At 36.2% G+C, this 18,673-nt stretch overlaps 1 protein-coding gene, 1 long non-coding RNA gene and 1 other non-coding gene across 4 annotated transcripts; 2 read left to right on the forward strand and 1 right to left on the reverse strand.

Moving 5' to 3' along the window:
- The first annotated feature begins 2,305 nt into the window (after positions 1 to 2,305).
- Positions 2,306 to 12,254, forward strand: LOC134137398 (uncharacterized). Of its 2 annotated transcripts, XR_009957684.1 has the most exons (6): positions 2,306 to 2,468; positions 3,742 to 3,858; positions 4,616 to 4,679; positions 5,250 to 5,438; positions 7,551 to 8,161; positions 9,038 to 12,254. It is a non-coding gene; the product is annotated as an uncharacterized LOC134137398 (long non-coding RNA). The 2 variants fall into 2 exon arrangements; XR_009957683.1 differs by lacking the exon at positions 9,038 to 12,254 and having other exon boundaries at positions 7,551 to 9,007.
- LOC134137652 (small nucleolar RNA SNORD87) lies at positions 4,473 to 4,549 on the forward strand. The gene has a single exon (XR_009957740.1). It is a non-coding gene; the product is annotated as a small nucleolar RNA SNORD87 (small nucleolar RNA).
- On the reverse strand, positions 7,154 to 17,151 carry MCMDC2 (minichromosome maintenance domain containing 2). Its single transcript, XM_062570312.1, has 14 exons — positions 17,052 to 17,151; positions 16,824 to 16,954; positions 16,676 to 16,735; positions 16,165 to 16,360; positions 14,980 to 15,102; positions 14,629 to 14,736; positions 13,252 to 13,380; positions 12,492 to 12,729; positions 10,481 to 10,686; positions 9,843 to 10,009; positions 9,276 to 9,452; positions 8,551 to 8,693; positions 7,871 to 7,980; positions 7,154 to 7,320 (listed from the first exon to the last, which is right to left on the reverse strand). The coding sequence occupies exons 1-14, from the start codon at positions 17,149 to 17,151 to the stop codon at positions 7,154 to 7,156; spliced, it is 2,055 nt and encodes a 684-aa protein (XP_062426296.1).
- Between the last annotated feature and the right edge of the window lie 1,522 nt (positions 17,152 to 18,673).

An 18,673-nucleotide genomic window follows, 5' to 3' on the forward strand; every position in this document is an offset into this window, starting at 1 on the left:
ATTATACAGAGCATCATTCAACTAAACAAGCTATTGTGTTTTGTGGAAAAAAATACAAAAGGGAAGGTTTGCATAGACAAATACCTACTTGTAAATAAGAGTCTGACTTTTAATAAAAGGCTATTATGAAGGCATAACACAAAGACATTACATTTTAGACTGACAAAATGCCAAGCAGCAAACATCCAAGCAAATAAAAATCAAAATAGTTTTACATTTATTTAAAATCTAAATGAATGGCATCAGGTTAGGGAAATAGGCAAGTGAAATCCCAGTCAGAAATCAATGTCAAAACTCCTCCTTTGGATTCCACCTTTGGACATTATTACAAAAGACTCAGTGAAGACTGATTATGATGATGTGTAGCAGCACTCTGACAATAAAATCAAAATGATCATGTACACAAAATGTGGACACAACAAAAAAGTGATAGTTATATATCATTTTCATGCTCTTTCCTAGCACAGTGATTTTCCAGACTCTGAAATACATCTAGATGAAAGGAAATTCAGGCAAGACAACAAAATTAATGAAAGCACAAAAAAATACCCAGTTTTTAAAGTCATCTTCTGTAAATGTAACTGAAAGATACCGACTGCTTACTCATGTAGTAAGTATGTAAAAGAGGTAAGAATAAACATGTTAAAAACATGAAAAGTAATTGAGTAGATGGCTTGGAGAAAACATTGCAGCTCAGACTTTTACTTTCAAAAGGCAGCGACTTTGTAATTGCTAGAGGACAGACAATAAAATGGAAGTCAAACAAAAGGATGTACTTTGCGCACACAGTGTTCAAACAAATTGTTGCCAATTAAAAGCAAAGAGCTTAGCAGAATTGTGCAGAAGAATTAAAGGGCAGTAATGCAGAATTACAATAGCAGATTTTTAGTTGAGAAATTCTGTAATCTGTATGATTATGGTATAGAGAAGTCTTGAGTTGAGATTTATTTTCTGAAACGTTATTCTCCATCATTTGCACATTTTTATGCCTTTTCTTCCAGAGGAATTCTCATATTCTAGAAATGTACACCAGGATAAAACAGGCTTCCTTAACCTGTTTGTTTCAAATCTGATGACTGAATCGAACATCAAATTTCTTAAAAACATTCTGTATACTGAAATTTAATGTTTGGCATTTGGCACTGGAAACATGCACACGCTTAGGCATAAAGTTCTACTATCTAAGTTGATACATTACTATCGAAACTTTTTCATAAAGTAATTTAACGATCCTAGGAAAACCTCTGACATTTTCATCACAGCTTTTCATTTAGAAAAAGAATGTGAAGTGCAGACTGTACACTGCCATACACAAATAACCCGGATATCCAAAATATTCTGCGTTCAGTTCTTTTTTTTGGCTCATACACAGCTGTAACTACAATAACGTGCCCTCCAGGCATATATTGCTTTCTCATAATATATTCCCTGCCAATCACTATTTTTTCCTTTGAGACCCTTTGAGACAAAGCATTCATTGTGCTTATATATACTAAAGAATGACTACATTAAAGCAAAAAGATTAATTTTCTATGGTTTTGACTTCTAAAAGATGATTTAATGAGAACGTAAGTATTTTATAGTTGAATATACCATTAGACTGCTATTGTACATAAGACACATCAACAAAAAAAGTGATTACTTCATTGGGGACCTCCTTACAGACAGTCTTGAATCTGGCTTACTTTCTTAACCCTCTGGGAACTTTTTCCATTTTCCCAGGAAAGCTGCAATCCTATAAATCGTTCCATAAACACGGATTTGTACGTTCCCCTTCAGCTTCTCGGGAACCAAGTGGGCACGAGTGAGCCCTTGCAGGATCCACACCCGAGGTCCAGGCCTGGGACGGCTCCTCCGAGAGCGGTTTCGCTCCGCTCCGCGGACAGGAGCCACCCAAAAGCAGCTGCTGCGCGCCTGGGGTTTGGAATAATGAGCGACTTCCGATCGACTGCTGCCGAAATTAAACGTTAAGCTCTCTTGTCCAAATTCCAACAAAAACATAATTACAACAGCTGATACAAAATTCTTGTAAGATTCCTGTTGCTACTGGCCAACCAGCAATAAACTACCCGTCCGGCCCGGCCCGGCCCGGCCCTTCCGCCGCAGCCGCCCCGCGCAGGCGCAGCAGGGGCGGCGGCGGCCGGGGCGCCGCGCAGGCGCACTCCTCACGACAACCCCACCCCGCCACGGCGCCCCGCCGGCGAGGGGGTTGCCGGGGCGGCGCGCGCGTTCCCCGCCCCCCGCGCGCGGCCTATTTAACGGGAGCCCGCGGGGGCCTTGGCCTTTTCCGCGGGTGCGCGGGCCGGCGGCGGGCGCTGGGGCGGGCGGTTGCGGCGCCGACCGCAGCGAAGCTGCCGCCCTCCGGCGTGCCCGGCCCTGGCCTGCTCCGGCCGCCGCCCTGAAGCCTGAAGCAGCCGCTCGGCGAGTTGTGCTCGCCGGAGTGCCAAGGCCGCCGCAGCGGGGGTGCGGTAAGCTCGCGGTTTATATCCTTTGCTCGTACGGAGCTCCGAAGAGGAGGCTCAGCTTTGCTCGTGTCTGAGGAGAGTTTTAGCAGCTAGAGTGTGAACTGTTAGATTTCTGAGCTAAGTGACCTGCGGCAGTGCCAAGCTGCAGCAAAACCGAAGGCCATAATGAGAATGTTTGACTCAACTAGCTTTTCCTTTAGATCAGTGATTTTCATTTTTTGAAGTTCAGGGAAATTGGGAAATATTCCTTGATGCTTAATTTAAGGAATCCAATTCTGACAATTCAAAACAATGAATATAGTTTCAAAAATTAGAGATATGTTGCTGAGACTGTTTTTCTTAAGAACAAGCCATCACTTGAAAGATGAGTTGTAGCAGTCACCTACTGTGCTTGTGTTTAGGAAACATAATGGCAGATACACTAACAAATGGCTTGTAGTTCTTATGCCAGGATTGTCTTAATTCAAGCTGCTGCTGCACCATATAAGCATGCTTTCAGAAATGTGCATGTATCTTGTGAGGCTAAGATGGATCTAGTTATTTAATAATACTTCACTCTATTGGCAAGCACTGTTGGTTACTTGGAGCTATTTTCTGGTTTATCAGATTTTTGAAATAATTATAAATTAGACATCCATAGAAACTTATTTTTGCATATTTTTATCTTCATAAATCACTTTGATCAGCAGCAGGTGCATGTGCTAATACAAAAGATAAATTATCCCTCTCTTTTTTTTTCCCCTCTGAGGAATTTGTGTTCTGTGGTGACCCTGATCATACACTTTTTGGATTGTAGATCCAAATTTAAAATCATCAGTTACTGCAGGGACAGAATCCCAAGGCATCTTGGTAATCTCAGAGGCATCGTTCCCTTGTCAGAATGATCGTGTGAGTGCGACCTTGAATTGAACCTGTAGGAAAACATGTCACCATGGCCTGTGAAAGGTCAAAAGCTCTCCTCTCTCCAGTGATGGCTGTTCGTTAGGAGCAGTGTGTAATTCTAAAAATCTTATTCTTCATTTGGAACTTGTTTTAGGTATGGTGCTAATGTGTTCTATTTAACCTTAGCCTCTGGGCTGGTACTGTGTGTACTTTGCCTCTCTCCTCAGTTAAGAAAGCCAGCAATGCTTTTCTGAAGTTGCTGAGTGGATTGGTTATTTCTTTGCTGCCTGGCGTACCTTCACCAAGAAGTGTTGAGAGTTTCTGTTACTGGTTACAAAATGGAGTTGTGATGAGTAAAACCTATTTTATTCTCAATTTCTTTTCCTTGTTCTAGGCAGCAAATGGAGTTGGAAATGAATTTGTTTTTGGTTTTGAGAATCTTCAATCTGGACTTTGCCATGCTGTTGCTCTGCAAACAGAAGGGCGTCACATGAATTCTCAGGCTACAAATGTAAGTATTTTACTGTACTTAGTGTTGAGAGAAGCCTCCAAAACTGTCTCCTCAAAGTCCAGGCAATTCCAAAGCTGTCTAATGACCTATATACACCTCCTGTAGGCGGAGCATGGAGGAAGATGGGCATTTGCATGTAGGTAGATGGTATTCCCTATTAGCATAAGCTAATTAGTTAAGGTGTATGTCTATATTAACCAGCTGTCAGGATTGGAAAAGTCATTTTTCTGGCCCGGGAGCCTAGAGGTAAGCCTTATTTTCTTAGCCACGCTGTGTGAAGTAGCATTTTTGTGCTGTACTAAACTTGCTTGCGTAATAACTGTTTCTTGTGCTGCTGAATTTTGCCTTAATATAAACTACTTGATCTCAGATATATGAATCATTAGATTTCTATTTCTTTTCCAATGCTAGTGCCGTGAATATTGGAAGATGAGCTTTTTATCCATTCTTAAATGAGTTCCTAAGAATACTGAGTTAATTCGGTGTTTACCCATCTGAAAAAGATTCTAGCTCAAATTTTAGAAGGACATCTCTTGACGCAAGCTTAGTGAATTCCTTTGTATTTGACATCTGGAAAAACTATCACCAGTCTCATCACAGGCAGGAAGCTGTTTGCTGGCATAATGATGATGCCTTTTGCCGTTTACCCAACTGAGTTTTTTGATGAGTAACTTGTATCTGAGGTGCCAGCTAATTAACAGTATTTTTCCAGTTTGATGCACTGCCATTGTTTCTGATTTTATTTATCCTTTTAAAGGTGATATAACATCAGGTGACTGTCTCCATTGTCTCCACTCCTAGAAGCATGGATGTTTAAGAAGGTGAGTGTGTGGAGGGTTCCCCGTCTTCTGTGATACTGCAGAACTCAAGCTCGAGTAAAAATGTGCTGTCAGCTGGTGAAGACCTGTAGTGGCAACATTTGTTGTTGCCTGGAACTGTGCTGGCTTAAATCAGCTGAAGGCCTGGTCTGTTGTTGAAGGATGTCTTTGGGTTATTGACTGAGTTCTTGTTTTGTCGTGTGTTTTTCTTTTCTTTTAACCTGCAGTATTACTACAAGTTTTAAAACTTTTGATTAAAACAAAAAAGAGGAGCTGGGGGGTGATAAGGATAAAATGTTGTGTCACCCCCCCTTTGCAGAGTAGAACTTGTAAGGTTATACATTTCATAGTGTGGCTTATCAGAAATAAATTATAAAGGACTTGTACACTAAAATATGCACGTGGAAGTGATTTTACTGGCATAGTGATGATCTTTTTGCCGTTTACCCATCTGACTGGTTACTGATGCATATGGTTAAATCTGAAATGCCAAAAAAGTTAGTAACTTTGTATAAATGTTGAATAAGGTTATAAGAAAATTGACTAACTTATTTTGAAATGCTTATTTTTCAGTGGAAAACAGCAGCCTGAAGTGTGGAGTACAAGTGCACTTAGAAACACTTGCATAACCCTTCCTGCTCCTCAGAAACACCGTGGTTCAGATTCATACCTGTGACTTAACATCATGCTGAAAAATTAATTTTAGTAAACGAGAGGAGTCTTGGTGAAAATATGTGAATAAGGCCTGAACAAAGTGTTGGTGTGAGTATCACTCTAAAAAGTGAAGTAACTGTATGGACGCTATGTTGGAACTTAAGATGAATACTTTGTAGGGTTTTTGCAGAATACTATGATACTGTAAAGCTCTAAAACAGTTTTCATGTAAATGTGAAAAAAGAGGATTAATGTTGATCAGATACTTCAGGTGTTCCAAACATGTAAATTCATTGCTTTGCTGTTTGAATATCTCCAATGAGAACAAATCAGTGAATCTTGTGGAACAAACCCAAATGATACTGTCCAGAGTCATCAAATGCAGAATGGATGAGAAGCTAATAAACTTTGCTTCCAGATTGGAATTACAGCACAGGAATGAATCTGATTTGAATAAATCAAAACAAACCTCTACTGTGGAAAGACATGATTCTGTTCAAAGTAGTTGTGTTGTGGCCTTGCCAAGTACTAGCTTTTTGAAATGCTTTGAGTAATGGAAACAGCATCTTTCTTGCAGTTCACTCTCTAGTTTCATTTTGAGTATAGTAACTTCGTATTAGTTGTACACAATAAATCAAATTCCATCAAATTTGATACACTGGTTTCCTGTGTTTAACTCTTGTGTATTAGTTTGTCTAAATGAGGGTGTTCATGTTTGTGGTTGCAGCTGTTCTGCTTACCTTCAGGGTAACACATATATATAAAATCCTGCATTTGTATGTTCAGTGAATTAAGCTTTTTTGTAAGGGCTTGAGAGCAGTAGCAGCATGATCTTGCTGGATGCCATCCTGAGTAAGATGCACAACAAACCTTTAGTATTTGTTTGGTGTGTCTCTGATGGGAAGACTGTAGGACTTTGCTGCTTTTATAGCTTGGACATCTCTGATGTAAATCATGGTCAGTATTATGTCTACTGCAGTAAGCCTATGAGGAAGATGTATTACAAGAAGTCCATAGTGGGGTGAGCATACTGTACATCAGCCAGCTAATGATCTTCCACCGAATCATTTTTACACTTTTTTTTGGTTTTGCAATGATGTAGTTAAACACTTGCCCTCACTGAGCTGCTGACATATCAGGACTACTAGTAACAACTCCTTTGCTTTCGTGTAATGTTCTTTGTATTCCCTGCAGTCTGTTATCTAAAGTCATGTGGTGGAAATACTATGTTTTTTCCAAGTTGTACAAGTAAGCAAGTCAGCATCCTCATCTAATACTGTTGCTATAATGTAAAGCCATCTAAGACATAAACATCAAGCAGCATGGTGATAATATATTAAAAGAATGAGTAATAACTTAAGGTTGTCTTATACTAAGAATTATTTTTAATTCAGTCAAAACTATAAGCCCCTCACTAGTGATGGACTTGAAAAGAAGCAACAAGGAAACTACAGGAAATCCAGAGTTAAAATTAAACAGTAGATTCTGAACTCTTTAACTGTTAGTTGTGGTGCCTTATTTAAAAACTGTTCCTCCTGTCACTCAACTATGGATGAACACAGATCATCAAGAGCAGAAGTTCAGGTTGTGGTTGTAAGCCTTAAAGTCATGGTCTTCCACAATGAAAGCATCACTTTTGTCTTTAAACAATACTTCCACAGAACTTGTGGTTAAATCCTGTCAGCTATGCTTTATTCCATAGCAGAATGGCACTGAACATATATCTTGCAAAAATATTGAAAATTCAGTTGTATGTTTTTCCACACCTGTGATCTATCAAAAAGCTGAAGAAAAAGCTTGAAGCTTTATTTTGAGTGGGTTCTTCACTCTTCATTAGTGGTAACATGAATTCCTGGACTGTATGTACCAATAAACTTCAATAGTTGATGGTGACACTGCATTAGGTAAATATCTCTCTGTTGTAGGGAGTTTTCATCACTGAGGTCAAATGGAAACACAGCATTTGGTGCTACACATAGTGCAGACTTACCTAAGCAAAGAACAAATCAAGGTTATCAGACTAACAGACCTGATGACCCTTTGTCAATTGTTTTTAAGGGGGTGGAGGGAAGCTATGCCATAGTTAACAGTAACTTGCAATACTATATTACTAGTGTTTTATTGGAATTCCTGTCTCAGTGTCAAATTCCTACATGAACTACAAATGTGATGCTAGATAACCAAACAACTAAACAAGAATTCTGTTTTCTCTTTCTCCAGGTAAAAATTATCTCGTTTAACCTGGACTAATGTTGGAGCCCAACAGCAGTTGACAAATACCAAATGTGCCAGCATAAAGGAGAGATGCTTAGTGCTGGCCTGCGGTCTAATTATGTGTTGCACTGAGACTCATCACAGGAAAGTCTTATCTGAAAGATTTTTCTTCTAATATCAGTCCTTTTTGCCAGTAGAAATTCTGTATTTTCAGTTGACAAATGGTAATATAGTGCACTTTGCAACAAATTGAGATGAAAATTGTTTTTAATGTGACAAAATATGAAAATGGTTTATCCAAGACTAAAGTTAGTTACAGTATTTACCATGCTTTAAGGTGAGAGATGATTCAAGTAATAAGATGGCAATCAATGCATCTTCTTCAAGTACTTTTTTTCTTAAACTTAATTTAGTATGAGCCTTAGACAGTGAAATCCTAAGAAATGAATATAAGCATGTCAGATGTAGCTCAGAAAATACGGCAGAAATGAATTTAACATGTATTGCCCTTTCAAGCATTTCAGTAAACTGAAAGCTAACTGCAGTGCTTTTTTTTCCAGACTGCAGCTGTGTAAACTTCTCATGAATACTGTCCAGTTATATTTGTCACTGACAAAGTATGTATTACTATGCATGACTTTTTTTGTGCTTTGTTTATGACAGCAGTGAAATTCAGTATACTATGCATTATTTTGGATTGCTCAGGTTAAAAAAAAATAATAAAAACTGTGATCATTTTAACTTTTTTCCTACATAATTTTAATGGTGGTATCTGTTTCTTAAATTGTTGGTTTTTAATGCCTGGCAGAGCTCCAAGAACTTTTTTTTTCCCCAAATCATTATATAAAACAAAGGGTATTCATAGATACTTTACACTTGAGCTTTTCAAAACTTTAGAGTTCTGTCTAGAGTTTTATTGAACAAATTCCTTGACTTCTAAGCAGGTTAGCACAAATTGCATTTGAAGCCCAGAGATATTTTCTTTAATATGAAAAGTAGGACATACAGAATTTTTAATGCAGATGCTGATAATTTTGATCCATGAATAGCATCTCTTCTCACTCTGCGACTTGCAAGATAGTAGCCCTGAATTAGGTTTTCTGCTTCTGAACTCAGTTCAACATGAAGATTCTTAGCGAACAAAATAAACTAGAGAGATGGTATAAATTTAGAAATATTTCACTGTGGAAAATAACTTATATTTTTCATATCTTCTAACACACTAATGGCATAGTAACATAGTTGGGACAGTGTATTCCACAAATACTCTTTACAAAGAAGCCCATCACTGTTCAGCTGTGCATAATGATTTATTTCGAACTATGTAACCTGTTAATTTGTGCATTAGATTATCATAGAGATAGTGACGGTTTATTTAAAATGAAGTAATAAAAATATTTGCTATGTATTTTACAAGATTGTAATTTAATTTTGTCAAAAGTAGGTATTAGAGATCTGTTTTCATACTAATGTTAACCTACTCTGTTTTTCAGAAACAAGACCAAATTGAATTTATTATGCTGGCTCTTTTAAAGAACTGAACTAGTTTTATCAATGGTAAAATCCCATTGATGGTGGTGGGAGTATGGTGAGAAAGAATTGTTAGGAAGTGAATATTGTCAGATTTAAAAACAAGCAATCAGAGTACAAGAAGAGAATCTTTTGAGTGCAGTAATAGTATACCACTACCAAGTATAATGCATTTCTAAATTATTAAGTATTATTTGTTACCTCCTCATAATCCTGTGTTCTGAACTGTTGTGAGACTCTGTACAGCATTGCTTCAGGATTAATGGCTTTTTTCAAGATATGATGCACGAGAGGAAAAGACAGTTGACAAGAAGGAAATTCATTGTATATCAAAAGCCCAAAAACATCTAGAAGGTTAGGTGAAATCAAACTCAAGTCCTAAAGAGAAGACCCAAAGAGAGAAAACAGCCTATTTATTTTGGACTTTCTACCTGTAGAAACATTGGAGACTGGAAAAAAAAAATCTGAAATGTGCAGTATGCATGCTGAGTGCTGCAAGATTGTCTAATAAAACATCTGTAATATAAGCAGTACAATTTTGTTTCAATAGTATTTGTAGAAAGCTATTCCAAACAAAATAAAAGACAAATCTGCTTTTTGGAAATTAGCTAATTTTAGAAGATACTTGATTTAAAGTAACTTAATTTGTGGCTTTAAGGGGAAAAACAAGCAAATTTGATTGTTTTCATTACTTCACAGGTTGAAATAACCATAAATACAAATGACTGCTATGCTACAGTTACTGTTGTAACAGGGCATGTGCTTTACCATCTGTCCAATTAAAGAGTTATCCTTTTGTGTATGTTTCTTTGAGGAAGCATCCACATCTACGTAAGACCAAAAGTTAGTCTGAACTGGAATAGTAACTTGCTGGTCAGCTTCTTCTCCATACTTCTTCCCAGGAATGAATATTGTTGTTGTTCTGCTCTCCAGCACTGGGACAGGACAAAATATGTCAGTTACATAATCTGTAGTTTAACTCTAACTTCGGTAATGCCAAGCACAGGATCTGAAAACAATCACAATTGCGTACCGCCTTGAATTTTGATGATGTTTATAGAGCTTTGACATTTCCAGACAGGTGGTTTTGAGGACTGTATATTTAGATTTGAGTGCCTCAATCATTTACAAGGCTACAGCATAAATCTTAGAAGCTTGAGGAATCCACTGCTCTTGTTGTTTAGTCTTGCTGATTTATAATTTTGTTAATTGATGGAGTCTGTGTAGCAAACAAGCTTACAGGAGCTATTATTTTTTTCTCCTCATTTTGTTAAGACTTGTTAAAAATAGTTCACAGATTTCCCCAGCATTTGAGGGCTATAAGCTGAGAAAAATCTAGCTATAATTTTGCCCCTTTGTTTCATGTTTGCTTCTGTCCCCTTGTTTGTTAGTAGACATGAGATTACCTGACTGTAGAAATTCCAGCTTATCCTTTTTATATGAAGCTAAGTCTCCTATGTAGCAGATGCCACCCTTAGCCAGCAGAGCACTGCAGGCTTGAATACTGGCACTTCCAGTTCTGTGTTTATCTTTGGATACGGCAGGAAAAATTTCACTAGAGGATGGGTGTCGTATGCCACGAGGCAGAAGACAAATGCTGTAATTCAGAAGCCTGGAGGATTAAAAAATTCTGTCAGTCATAAACTCTAAAACTGTTTTTCAGATTTACAAAACTTAAACAACTTAATATTATTTTATAATGATAGTTCAGCCTTGAGAAGCACACACATTGTTCAGTTAGAAACCACCTTCCCCAAATAAAATCTAGTATCAAAACCTGAATGTTTAAACTGATTTTGAGTACAAAGGTAGAAATCCATGCTTTCTTTCCTACAGCTACAAAAAGGAACTGTATTTCTTATGGATTTAACATGAGGCAAATGAGGAATTTCTAGGAAATCAGGACTATTGTTAACTCTACAGAAACTTTCCCACTGACTGGTAAAGGTAGTGAGTTAATAATTTTTTATCCATCTAGGAGAAAATCAAAAGGCTGGGAACTTGCAGGTTCTTCTTGCCTGGGTTACATCCCCCAAACTTTCTGAGAAATGAGGGTGTAGGACTTCTTTTTCATCCTGTAAACTATGTCCTTGGCCCACAAGGTTGCAAACTGGGCCTGTCTGGCTCCACAGTCCAAGGTTCCTGATATTTTTTAGATGTCAGAGCAGAACTTCTCTGATTATTAATGAATGGGAGAAAAGTTATTAATTATGTTACATACACTGGTATAAATGTAATAATGTATTAAAATAACCTACTACAGCAATATACATATGATGTAGGAAATGCTTATCTTGATAGACTAATGACAATAAAATGTTATGAGCACCTACAAGAACTGTCTTGTCTATAAATAACAGTAATTACCAAGGTTTACAGCATATAACCATTTTAATGTTAACCTAGTATTTCCATTCTCAAACCATTCTGTTATGAGTTCCTACAAATTCTTTTTGAAACTTTACTCTTAACCTGGAGGGGAGAAATCCTTCAGCCCACAGTTTTTCCCCAATTTTGAATTCATTTCTATGGTTAATTTTTGAAATGGTAAATTTAATGAAGAAAGCATTTCTTCTGTTACAGAAGAATAAAACTGATCCCTGCTGACGAATTTTCAAATGAAAATAAAATTCATGCCATTTTCAAAAATCTTTTTAAAAAAGAAAAATTAAGCCATGTTTTGTGTTGGGGAAGGAGAAATTAATTTTCTTTTTAATTTATGTAGATTTAAAACAGCATGTGGAATTGAGATGCTGTATTCAACTCGTACTTTCACCAGTGTATGTGAAGTTAACAGTTTATAGGGGTGTGAAGGAGTTAATGCGAAGAATACCTAAATACATAAAAGCATTTTGTTAACAGTAACAATAGCTGGTATGATCAATGTGTAATGGTCTACATGGCTTTTAATATTTTTATCATTGTAGTTCCTAGGCAAAAGTAACTGCAAAAAATGCAATTATCTATTTAGGCATTTTTATTAACTGAAAATACTGAATGCTGGGAAGCTGATGATTAAAAAGCATAAAGGGCTATTTTTAAAGTAACACAAGATTTGAAAAGCAGAGACCATTGCTTTTATCATCACCTGCTTCTGGGACTTCAGTTGTGACTTTAGAAAAAAATCTTAATTTGTCTTCTGCTAAAAAGTGCTTGTTTTAAAATCTAATGGAGATCATTGTAAGAGTGTTTTTATTAGTGAAGTTCTGATTTAGATTTCTCATTTGAAATAAAAAATGTCTCAGTGATTAAGAATCAAGTATCATTTACATTAAAAATGGATATTTTTGCTAAATCAGAACCCTGCACATTCCTTTTATGTGTAGTCTCTTTTTGTTATCTTGAAAAATAACTCTGTTATCTCAAAAAAGATTGTTTTTTATTTGAATTTATGCAAGAAACAAGGAATGCATTTACCTATCAATTATTAGAGTGTCGCTTGTCACAATCAAGAGATCCAGGTAATCTGCTATCTCGTTGTCTTTTTCACATGTCAGTACTAGGCTCAGCAATACTGTGAGTTTGAGAGTATTGTAAGTGCCTGGCGGAACAACTTGAGAAGCAAAGATATTGGCAAGTATGGCTGTAAACCTCCAGCATGAACTTGAAGTCAGTGACAGTAAATGCTTAAAATTGTTGCTGATAAAAGTAGGACCTAATTAAAACAAAATACAGCTTAACAAACACTTCATGATAGATCTATGCAGATAATTAGAATAGATCACTATTCTAGTCTTCATACAAAAGCTTATGAACAACTAAGAAGTTTAACATTGGGAACAAATGCAAATAGCTGACTATTAATTTTACTATTAGAAAATAACAGATGCTATCTGCTAATACCGATGGAACATGGAAAGAATGACAAATTGAAATAGCAAGTCCATTTAACATATGATTTCAAAGTACTGTCCAAAGGAAAGGAGAAGTTGGAAAGGAGATGTTGAAGGAGAGCAACTGCAGTAAATAATTAATCTTTAGTTTCCCACTGCATGGACAGAAGTGGGCAAAGGATGGCATTTTCAAATGACAGTAAGAATATATTTAAGACTAACCGAGAAGTCCCAATACTGTTTCTTAATCTGGACCTCTATCTAATAGGACACTGTATTAATTCTAAAGATTTTGTTTTAAAAGTTTTGTAACACTTTGGTCATATTTTATGCAACTTTCTTACCATTTGGTTTACACTGCTGTATACTACTGACTTCTATACATACTGTAGCTTGTGAACCATTTTGTACGCAAGCTGGAATTCCTATGATCTTGTAGTGGTTTCCTACTGTCATTCTATTGGCCAGTTCATCTAGAAATAAAAAAAGAGAGAAACTTGAAGATGCATTAGCGCATAAAAAAGTTTTAAAGACATGATCTTTATATTCAAAACTACTGCACTTTATGATTTAATTGAAGAAAATGGTTGTATTCCACATCCAGCATAAGGTACTGGAATAAAACAAAGCATGCAATTCTAAATAATTAGTGCAACAAGTAAAGGATGCAGATTGCCTGAGGAAAAGGCTAAAGAAAATGGATACTGCATTCAGTCCTGCACTGAAAAGAAAATGGACTGTTTGGAGGTATGCGTTCCTACTATGAAATTTGTGGTGACACCATTATTAGCTACTGTCCTATAAACATGGTAGCAAACAAACACACTAAAACAGAGATCGAAACTTAACCCCCCATACACACACAAATAGCAAATAGCTTTGGAAACCTTTCTGTTTCTATATATCTTTTCAAAAAACACAATTTTTTGAAATATGAGGTATGTCCAACTTGATATGAACCTCTACCTACAAGATCTTATCTTACCTCACTCGTGACTGAAGCCAATGAAAATTTAATGCATGCTTAACTTACTTATAGTACCTCACCTATTAATTCTATTTTGTGATAACACCCACATAGTGACAGATTTTAAGCGATGTATCCTGTGATCTTGGAGTGACTGTTAACTAATTATTTTTCAAGAAATTAATTTTATTCTATAGAATTTGGACATCATATTAAAGCAGAGTGACTTTATTTATTTATCTTTTTGAAAGAAAATTACCAAAAGTACTAGTAAAATATGTTGTGATTTTAGTTGAATATTCATTCATGTTAGAGATCATTTAGTGGCTGCAGTAGGAAAGAAGTAGGAAAAGCCAAAGATCATGATAGAATCCAGAGAACGCTAGATTGAGGAAGGATGTTGAAAATACACTAAGCTAGTATAAAACAGTATGATCAAAGGAAGTAGAAAGGATGAAAAAAAAAGCTACGGTTAGAATAGGATATTGTAGAGCTGGCCAGGGGATTTGATTTAAATAAAAGTAGAAAAGTGAACACAACACAGTTATGCAATGTATCCTCTTTAATCACTCAGCTAATTATATGTTTTTTTTCAAATAAAATTAGGAAAATAACATACATAAAATTATCACGATTTTCACCATTTTATCCAGAGAAACAGACCTATAAGGAAAATGCAAGGAATTACTACAATTCAGTTCTAAAACATTTTTATTTTAACAATTTTCAGTTATTAATTTAAAATTCAGCTTACCTCTCAAAAAAACTGTAAAAGCCTGAATCCTAAAATGTGAATAATTGTTGGAATATCCTTTTAAAGCATTCAGTGCTTTCGCATCAATCATTTCAACTATTTGTTTATCTTTCAAAATAAAGGCAAAGAGAAAGTTAAATCTCTTGAATACAGTACCATTTTTTTCTTAAATGAATGGTATATTTGGGGCTTTGTCCCCCCTAAATCTCTTGAATACAGTACCTTTTTTTTTTCTTAAATGAACGGTATATTTTGGGCTTTGTGCCCCTAAATGGTTATTTTGTTTACTTATATAACAGAAGTAGGAAAATAAATAACTGAAATTTAAAAATACAACGACATAGTTCGTACCACCAAGTACTCTAAACTTCATATCTTCTTGCAGTGGTGAAGAACACAAGCTACAAACAAAATCATTCCTCACTGTGGCAGATTCTGTAGCTCCAGGCACATGCACTCTTACATACCTAAATCCTAAAAAAAAAAAAAAAAAAAAAAAAAAAAAAAAAAAAAAAAAAAAATTAGAAAATCAGAAAATCCATAGTGCCTTTAGTAAAACATTTAAAAGGAGTACATGTCTTTGATTTTAAACTTCCCATTAAGAACTAATTAAAATACTGAACTGTGAAATTCCAAGTCTGTAAGTAACATCTGTTTCTTAAGATGAACGTACTCTCATGTTGACTTGCAGTTTCTGTCATTTAACAGCTGCTAGTAATCCCATGCATATAATTTATTATAGGTTGACCACAAGGTGGCAGAATTTCTTATTAAACATCCCGAATGAAACAGCTTGGCCTAGCTTTCTGAGAAGCACTGAGCAAGTAAGTGCCTTTTCTGCATTATACGGAAATGACATTGGGTATATAAATTCATTATTAGAGATATGTGCTCTCATAAAGACAGCATTATGATTTATTCCACAGTTTCCAAATTGTGCAATTTGGCTTCTATTTTGTATTTCATGGTCTCTGTTACAGGAAGAAAAAAACAAAACAACCTTAAAAGTGCTTAAGAATTAATTCTCCAGGGGTAAGTACTTCAGTAATACTACTCAAAGGAGTAGTTTCATAGTTAATCATTACAGCAAATCAGCTCTGTGCTATAAGCTTTTGCCTGTATAATAATGTCACTTAAGAATACTGTTCTCTGTGATGTTTTCATATAAACATGGATGACTGAGCTTTCTAGAAAAAAAATAATTATTCTACTGGTACAGCTTTTTTATCATTCAGGGAATTTATTAAATTATATTGGCAACATATCTCTTCTGCTCATATAAACTGTCGTCAGGACTAGGAGAACAGACTGCTGGCATAGCTCTATTTCCAGAACATTTAATAATGCTGAGCAGCCACTGGCAAGCTCCATAGCTTTCAATTAATCAAAATCATGCTGTGCTCTTTACAAAAATGTCTGCATAATAACTCTGCATAGCAAAATACTTTTTTATTGCTAGATTTTTAATCCAAAAGAGTTAAATTATCTAAATTATTAAAAAGCTTTTGAAATCGTATGGATTTTTCTTTTTCCTACCTTCAGAAAATGGACAGGTTTCCCCAGTACAAAGAAATCTTGCTCCTTGTGTGTATTTTGTTACAGTTCCCATTGCAATTACTATTCCTTCAGACTCATAAAATCTTTGAGATGTGTAATTAAAGGGAAACGCAGAAAGATTCAGAATGTAACTTGGTAAAGATGGCAAATGTGTTGGTTTCAGCAGTATACTAACCTAAGAATAGACACAGTTAAATTACTACCATATTTTTCTTTTAAACTCCTACATTTATTTACATGGACAAATTCAATGCGGTAAACAGCTATTAGAAACATTTTCAGAAACACACTAAGTGTGAAACTAATTCAGTTTCATATTTCATCATCTTGTCATTCTTGGACTATGTTTAGGTGAGACTTCCAATTTTTATTTATGAACAATATTGCAACCAAAGACAAAACAAAAACTGGAAAATACAAAAATCATCTTTGCTAATACTTTGTGCTTAAAAGATCTAAGATCTAGATGGAAAAAATAACGCTAACTCACCTGGGCCGCTGTTTGCAATTGTTCTATTAATGTCAATGTTTTAATAGCGACAAAACATACCTGTAATTGAAAAAAAAAGTTTTAGAAAGGAAAATTTAGTTAAAAACCAGAAGCTTTATTTTTGTCTGCTGTGACTATATATACTTACTGACTGAAAAATCTGTGTAGCTTGTATGGGATTATGAAGAATGTAGTTTCCAAGTGTTGCATCTAGTTCAGCAATATCAGAAGGATTTATTGAAATAATGAATCGATAAACAGCATAACTTTGTTTTGAGTCTGTAGGAGCAAAAAGTCTCTTATGTAAGAATAATAGATTTGTTTAACATTATTTAATTTATAAATGATAACAGAATGTCTACTGATTGAGCAATACCATTATATTTTTTGCAATCATGCACAAATTTCTGAAGGCCACCACTTCTGTCAAGGTAAATAAGGACAATTTCCCTCATTTTCTGTATTTCTGGATGCATCTTCTAAAAAAGATCTTTGCAGTCTTATCAAAATGTTGAAATCAATCATGATGAAAATAGGTCAGAACTGGCCATGCTACAATAATAACAAAGATACATATTAAAAAGCACAATCAAAATGTTTTTCCACACAATGCAATCATTTAAGAATTTTTAAAGACCCCATTAAATTGAAAGTTTCTTCCAAAGGCTGAAGCATACTATATTCTCAAAGTAAATTTCTGAAAAAAGCTCTAGTATTTTCTTTAGTGAATTATTCCCCTCTAGCCTTAATAAAAACTCACCAAATTAAAGATTCCACTTAATTTAAATACCAGTCTAACTTACAGGTATACTCATCGTGGGAAAAGTAAGGTGGTATTAAATACGTGCTTTTTCTTAAAAGTCTGTGTATGCAGTTGTAGTTGAAAGCGTGAAACTGGACTTTTTTTTTTTTTTAAAAAAAAAGGTTTTCCTACTCTGCTGTCACTTAGGGCACAGATCTTGTAAACTCTTACATTCACACAGAAGACTACTTCATATTCCCATAGACAGAATTTCAAGGCCGTGATTTTGGTTTGGAAGCTGACCAACTCTTCAGTGTTGTTTTAATGATGTAGTATTCACATCTCTGTATTTTTAAGCACATCTGAATTTAGTTGAGAGAATTACTATAGCCAAAAGATGGTACTCTGTACACACACATCCGATCTATTGCCTTACAGATTTCCTTCTACAAAACCTGTTCCTCTCTGTAGATATCCAATATGAAATCCTACTCACATCCTGAAAAGTAGATTTAGCCACCTGGTATAGCACAAGAGGCAGAATTATCGTGCTGACCAGGTAGCAGAGCAGCGCTCATGAGCCACTTCTGCAGGAGTTCCCAGAATGAGGTTCGGAAGGCAAACACAGATCCGCGTCCACGAGCGAAGGGACTGTGTACCTACGAAACACTACTACAGCAGCAGTGAAAAGCTTTGTTGTCTGAGAATTGTTCACTGTGGGCTGGCAAATGTGGTGTGAGGTATGAAATTTTACGCACAAACTGCAGGAGGATGTGTATTGGGGATGTTTGCAGTTTCTTTAGGACTACTCCCACACAGTTACTGATCCATCTGTTAAAATCTTCAACAAGGAATTAAAATCCAACTGAAGTCATGATCGCTTCAATTCATCAACCTTTCTTCCTACATTCACAGATCATTTCCCACTAGACCTTCCTGCACCCAGTGTTTTTTCAGCCTGAAAGAAAGGACACCGAACGTGACTAGGACTAAGCTATGGCCCAGTTACCAAGCAGGGTAACTGCCTGAGCTTAAAAAATCAGGGTGACCAGCCTCACCACAGGGATGACCCTGTTCATCGCCCCCGCCCCAGCCCAGCAGCAGGCTCTGCAGGGGGCTCAGTACCTTCCCCCCAAACGCCCCTTTTCTCTCCCCAAAATGTCCTCCCGGCCTCAGGCAGCACCGCGCCCCTCCCCACGCCCAAAACCTTTCAACACCCCCGCCACCACAACACTTCTCCAGAGGAGGGCGCTGGC

Source organism: Rhea pennata, chromosome 2 (genome assembly GCF_028389875.1).
Source record: "Rhea pennata isolate bPtePen1 chromosome 2, bPtePen1.pri, whole genome shotgun sequence".
NCBI classification, from domain to species: domain Eukaryota; kingdom Metazoa; phylum Chordata; class Aves; order Rheiformes; family Rheidae; genus Rhea; species Rhea pennata.

Coding starts and splice junctions, on each gene's coding strand:
- MCMDC2 (XM_062570312.1), bottom strand. CDS start 17,151: ATGCATCCAGAAATACAGAAAATGAGGGAAATTGTCCTTATTTACCTT. Junction 16,361..16,675: donor AATTGCAAACAGCGGCCCAG/GTGAGTTAGCGT, acceptor GTCTATTCTTAG/GTTAGTATACTGCTGAAACC. Junction 15,103..16,164: donor AACCTGTCCATTTTCTGAAG/GTAGGAAAAAGA, acceptor TTTTTTTTTTAG/GATTTAGGTATGTAAGAGTG.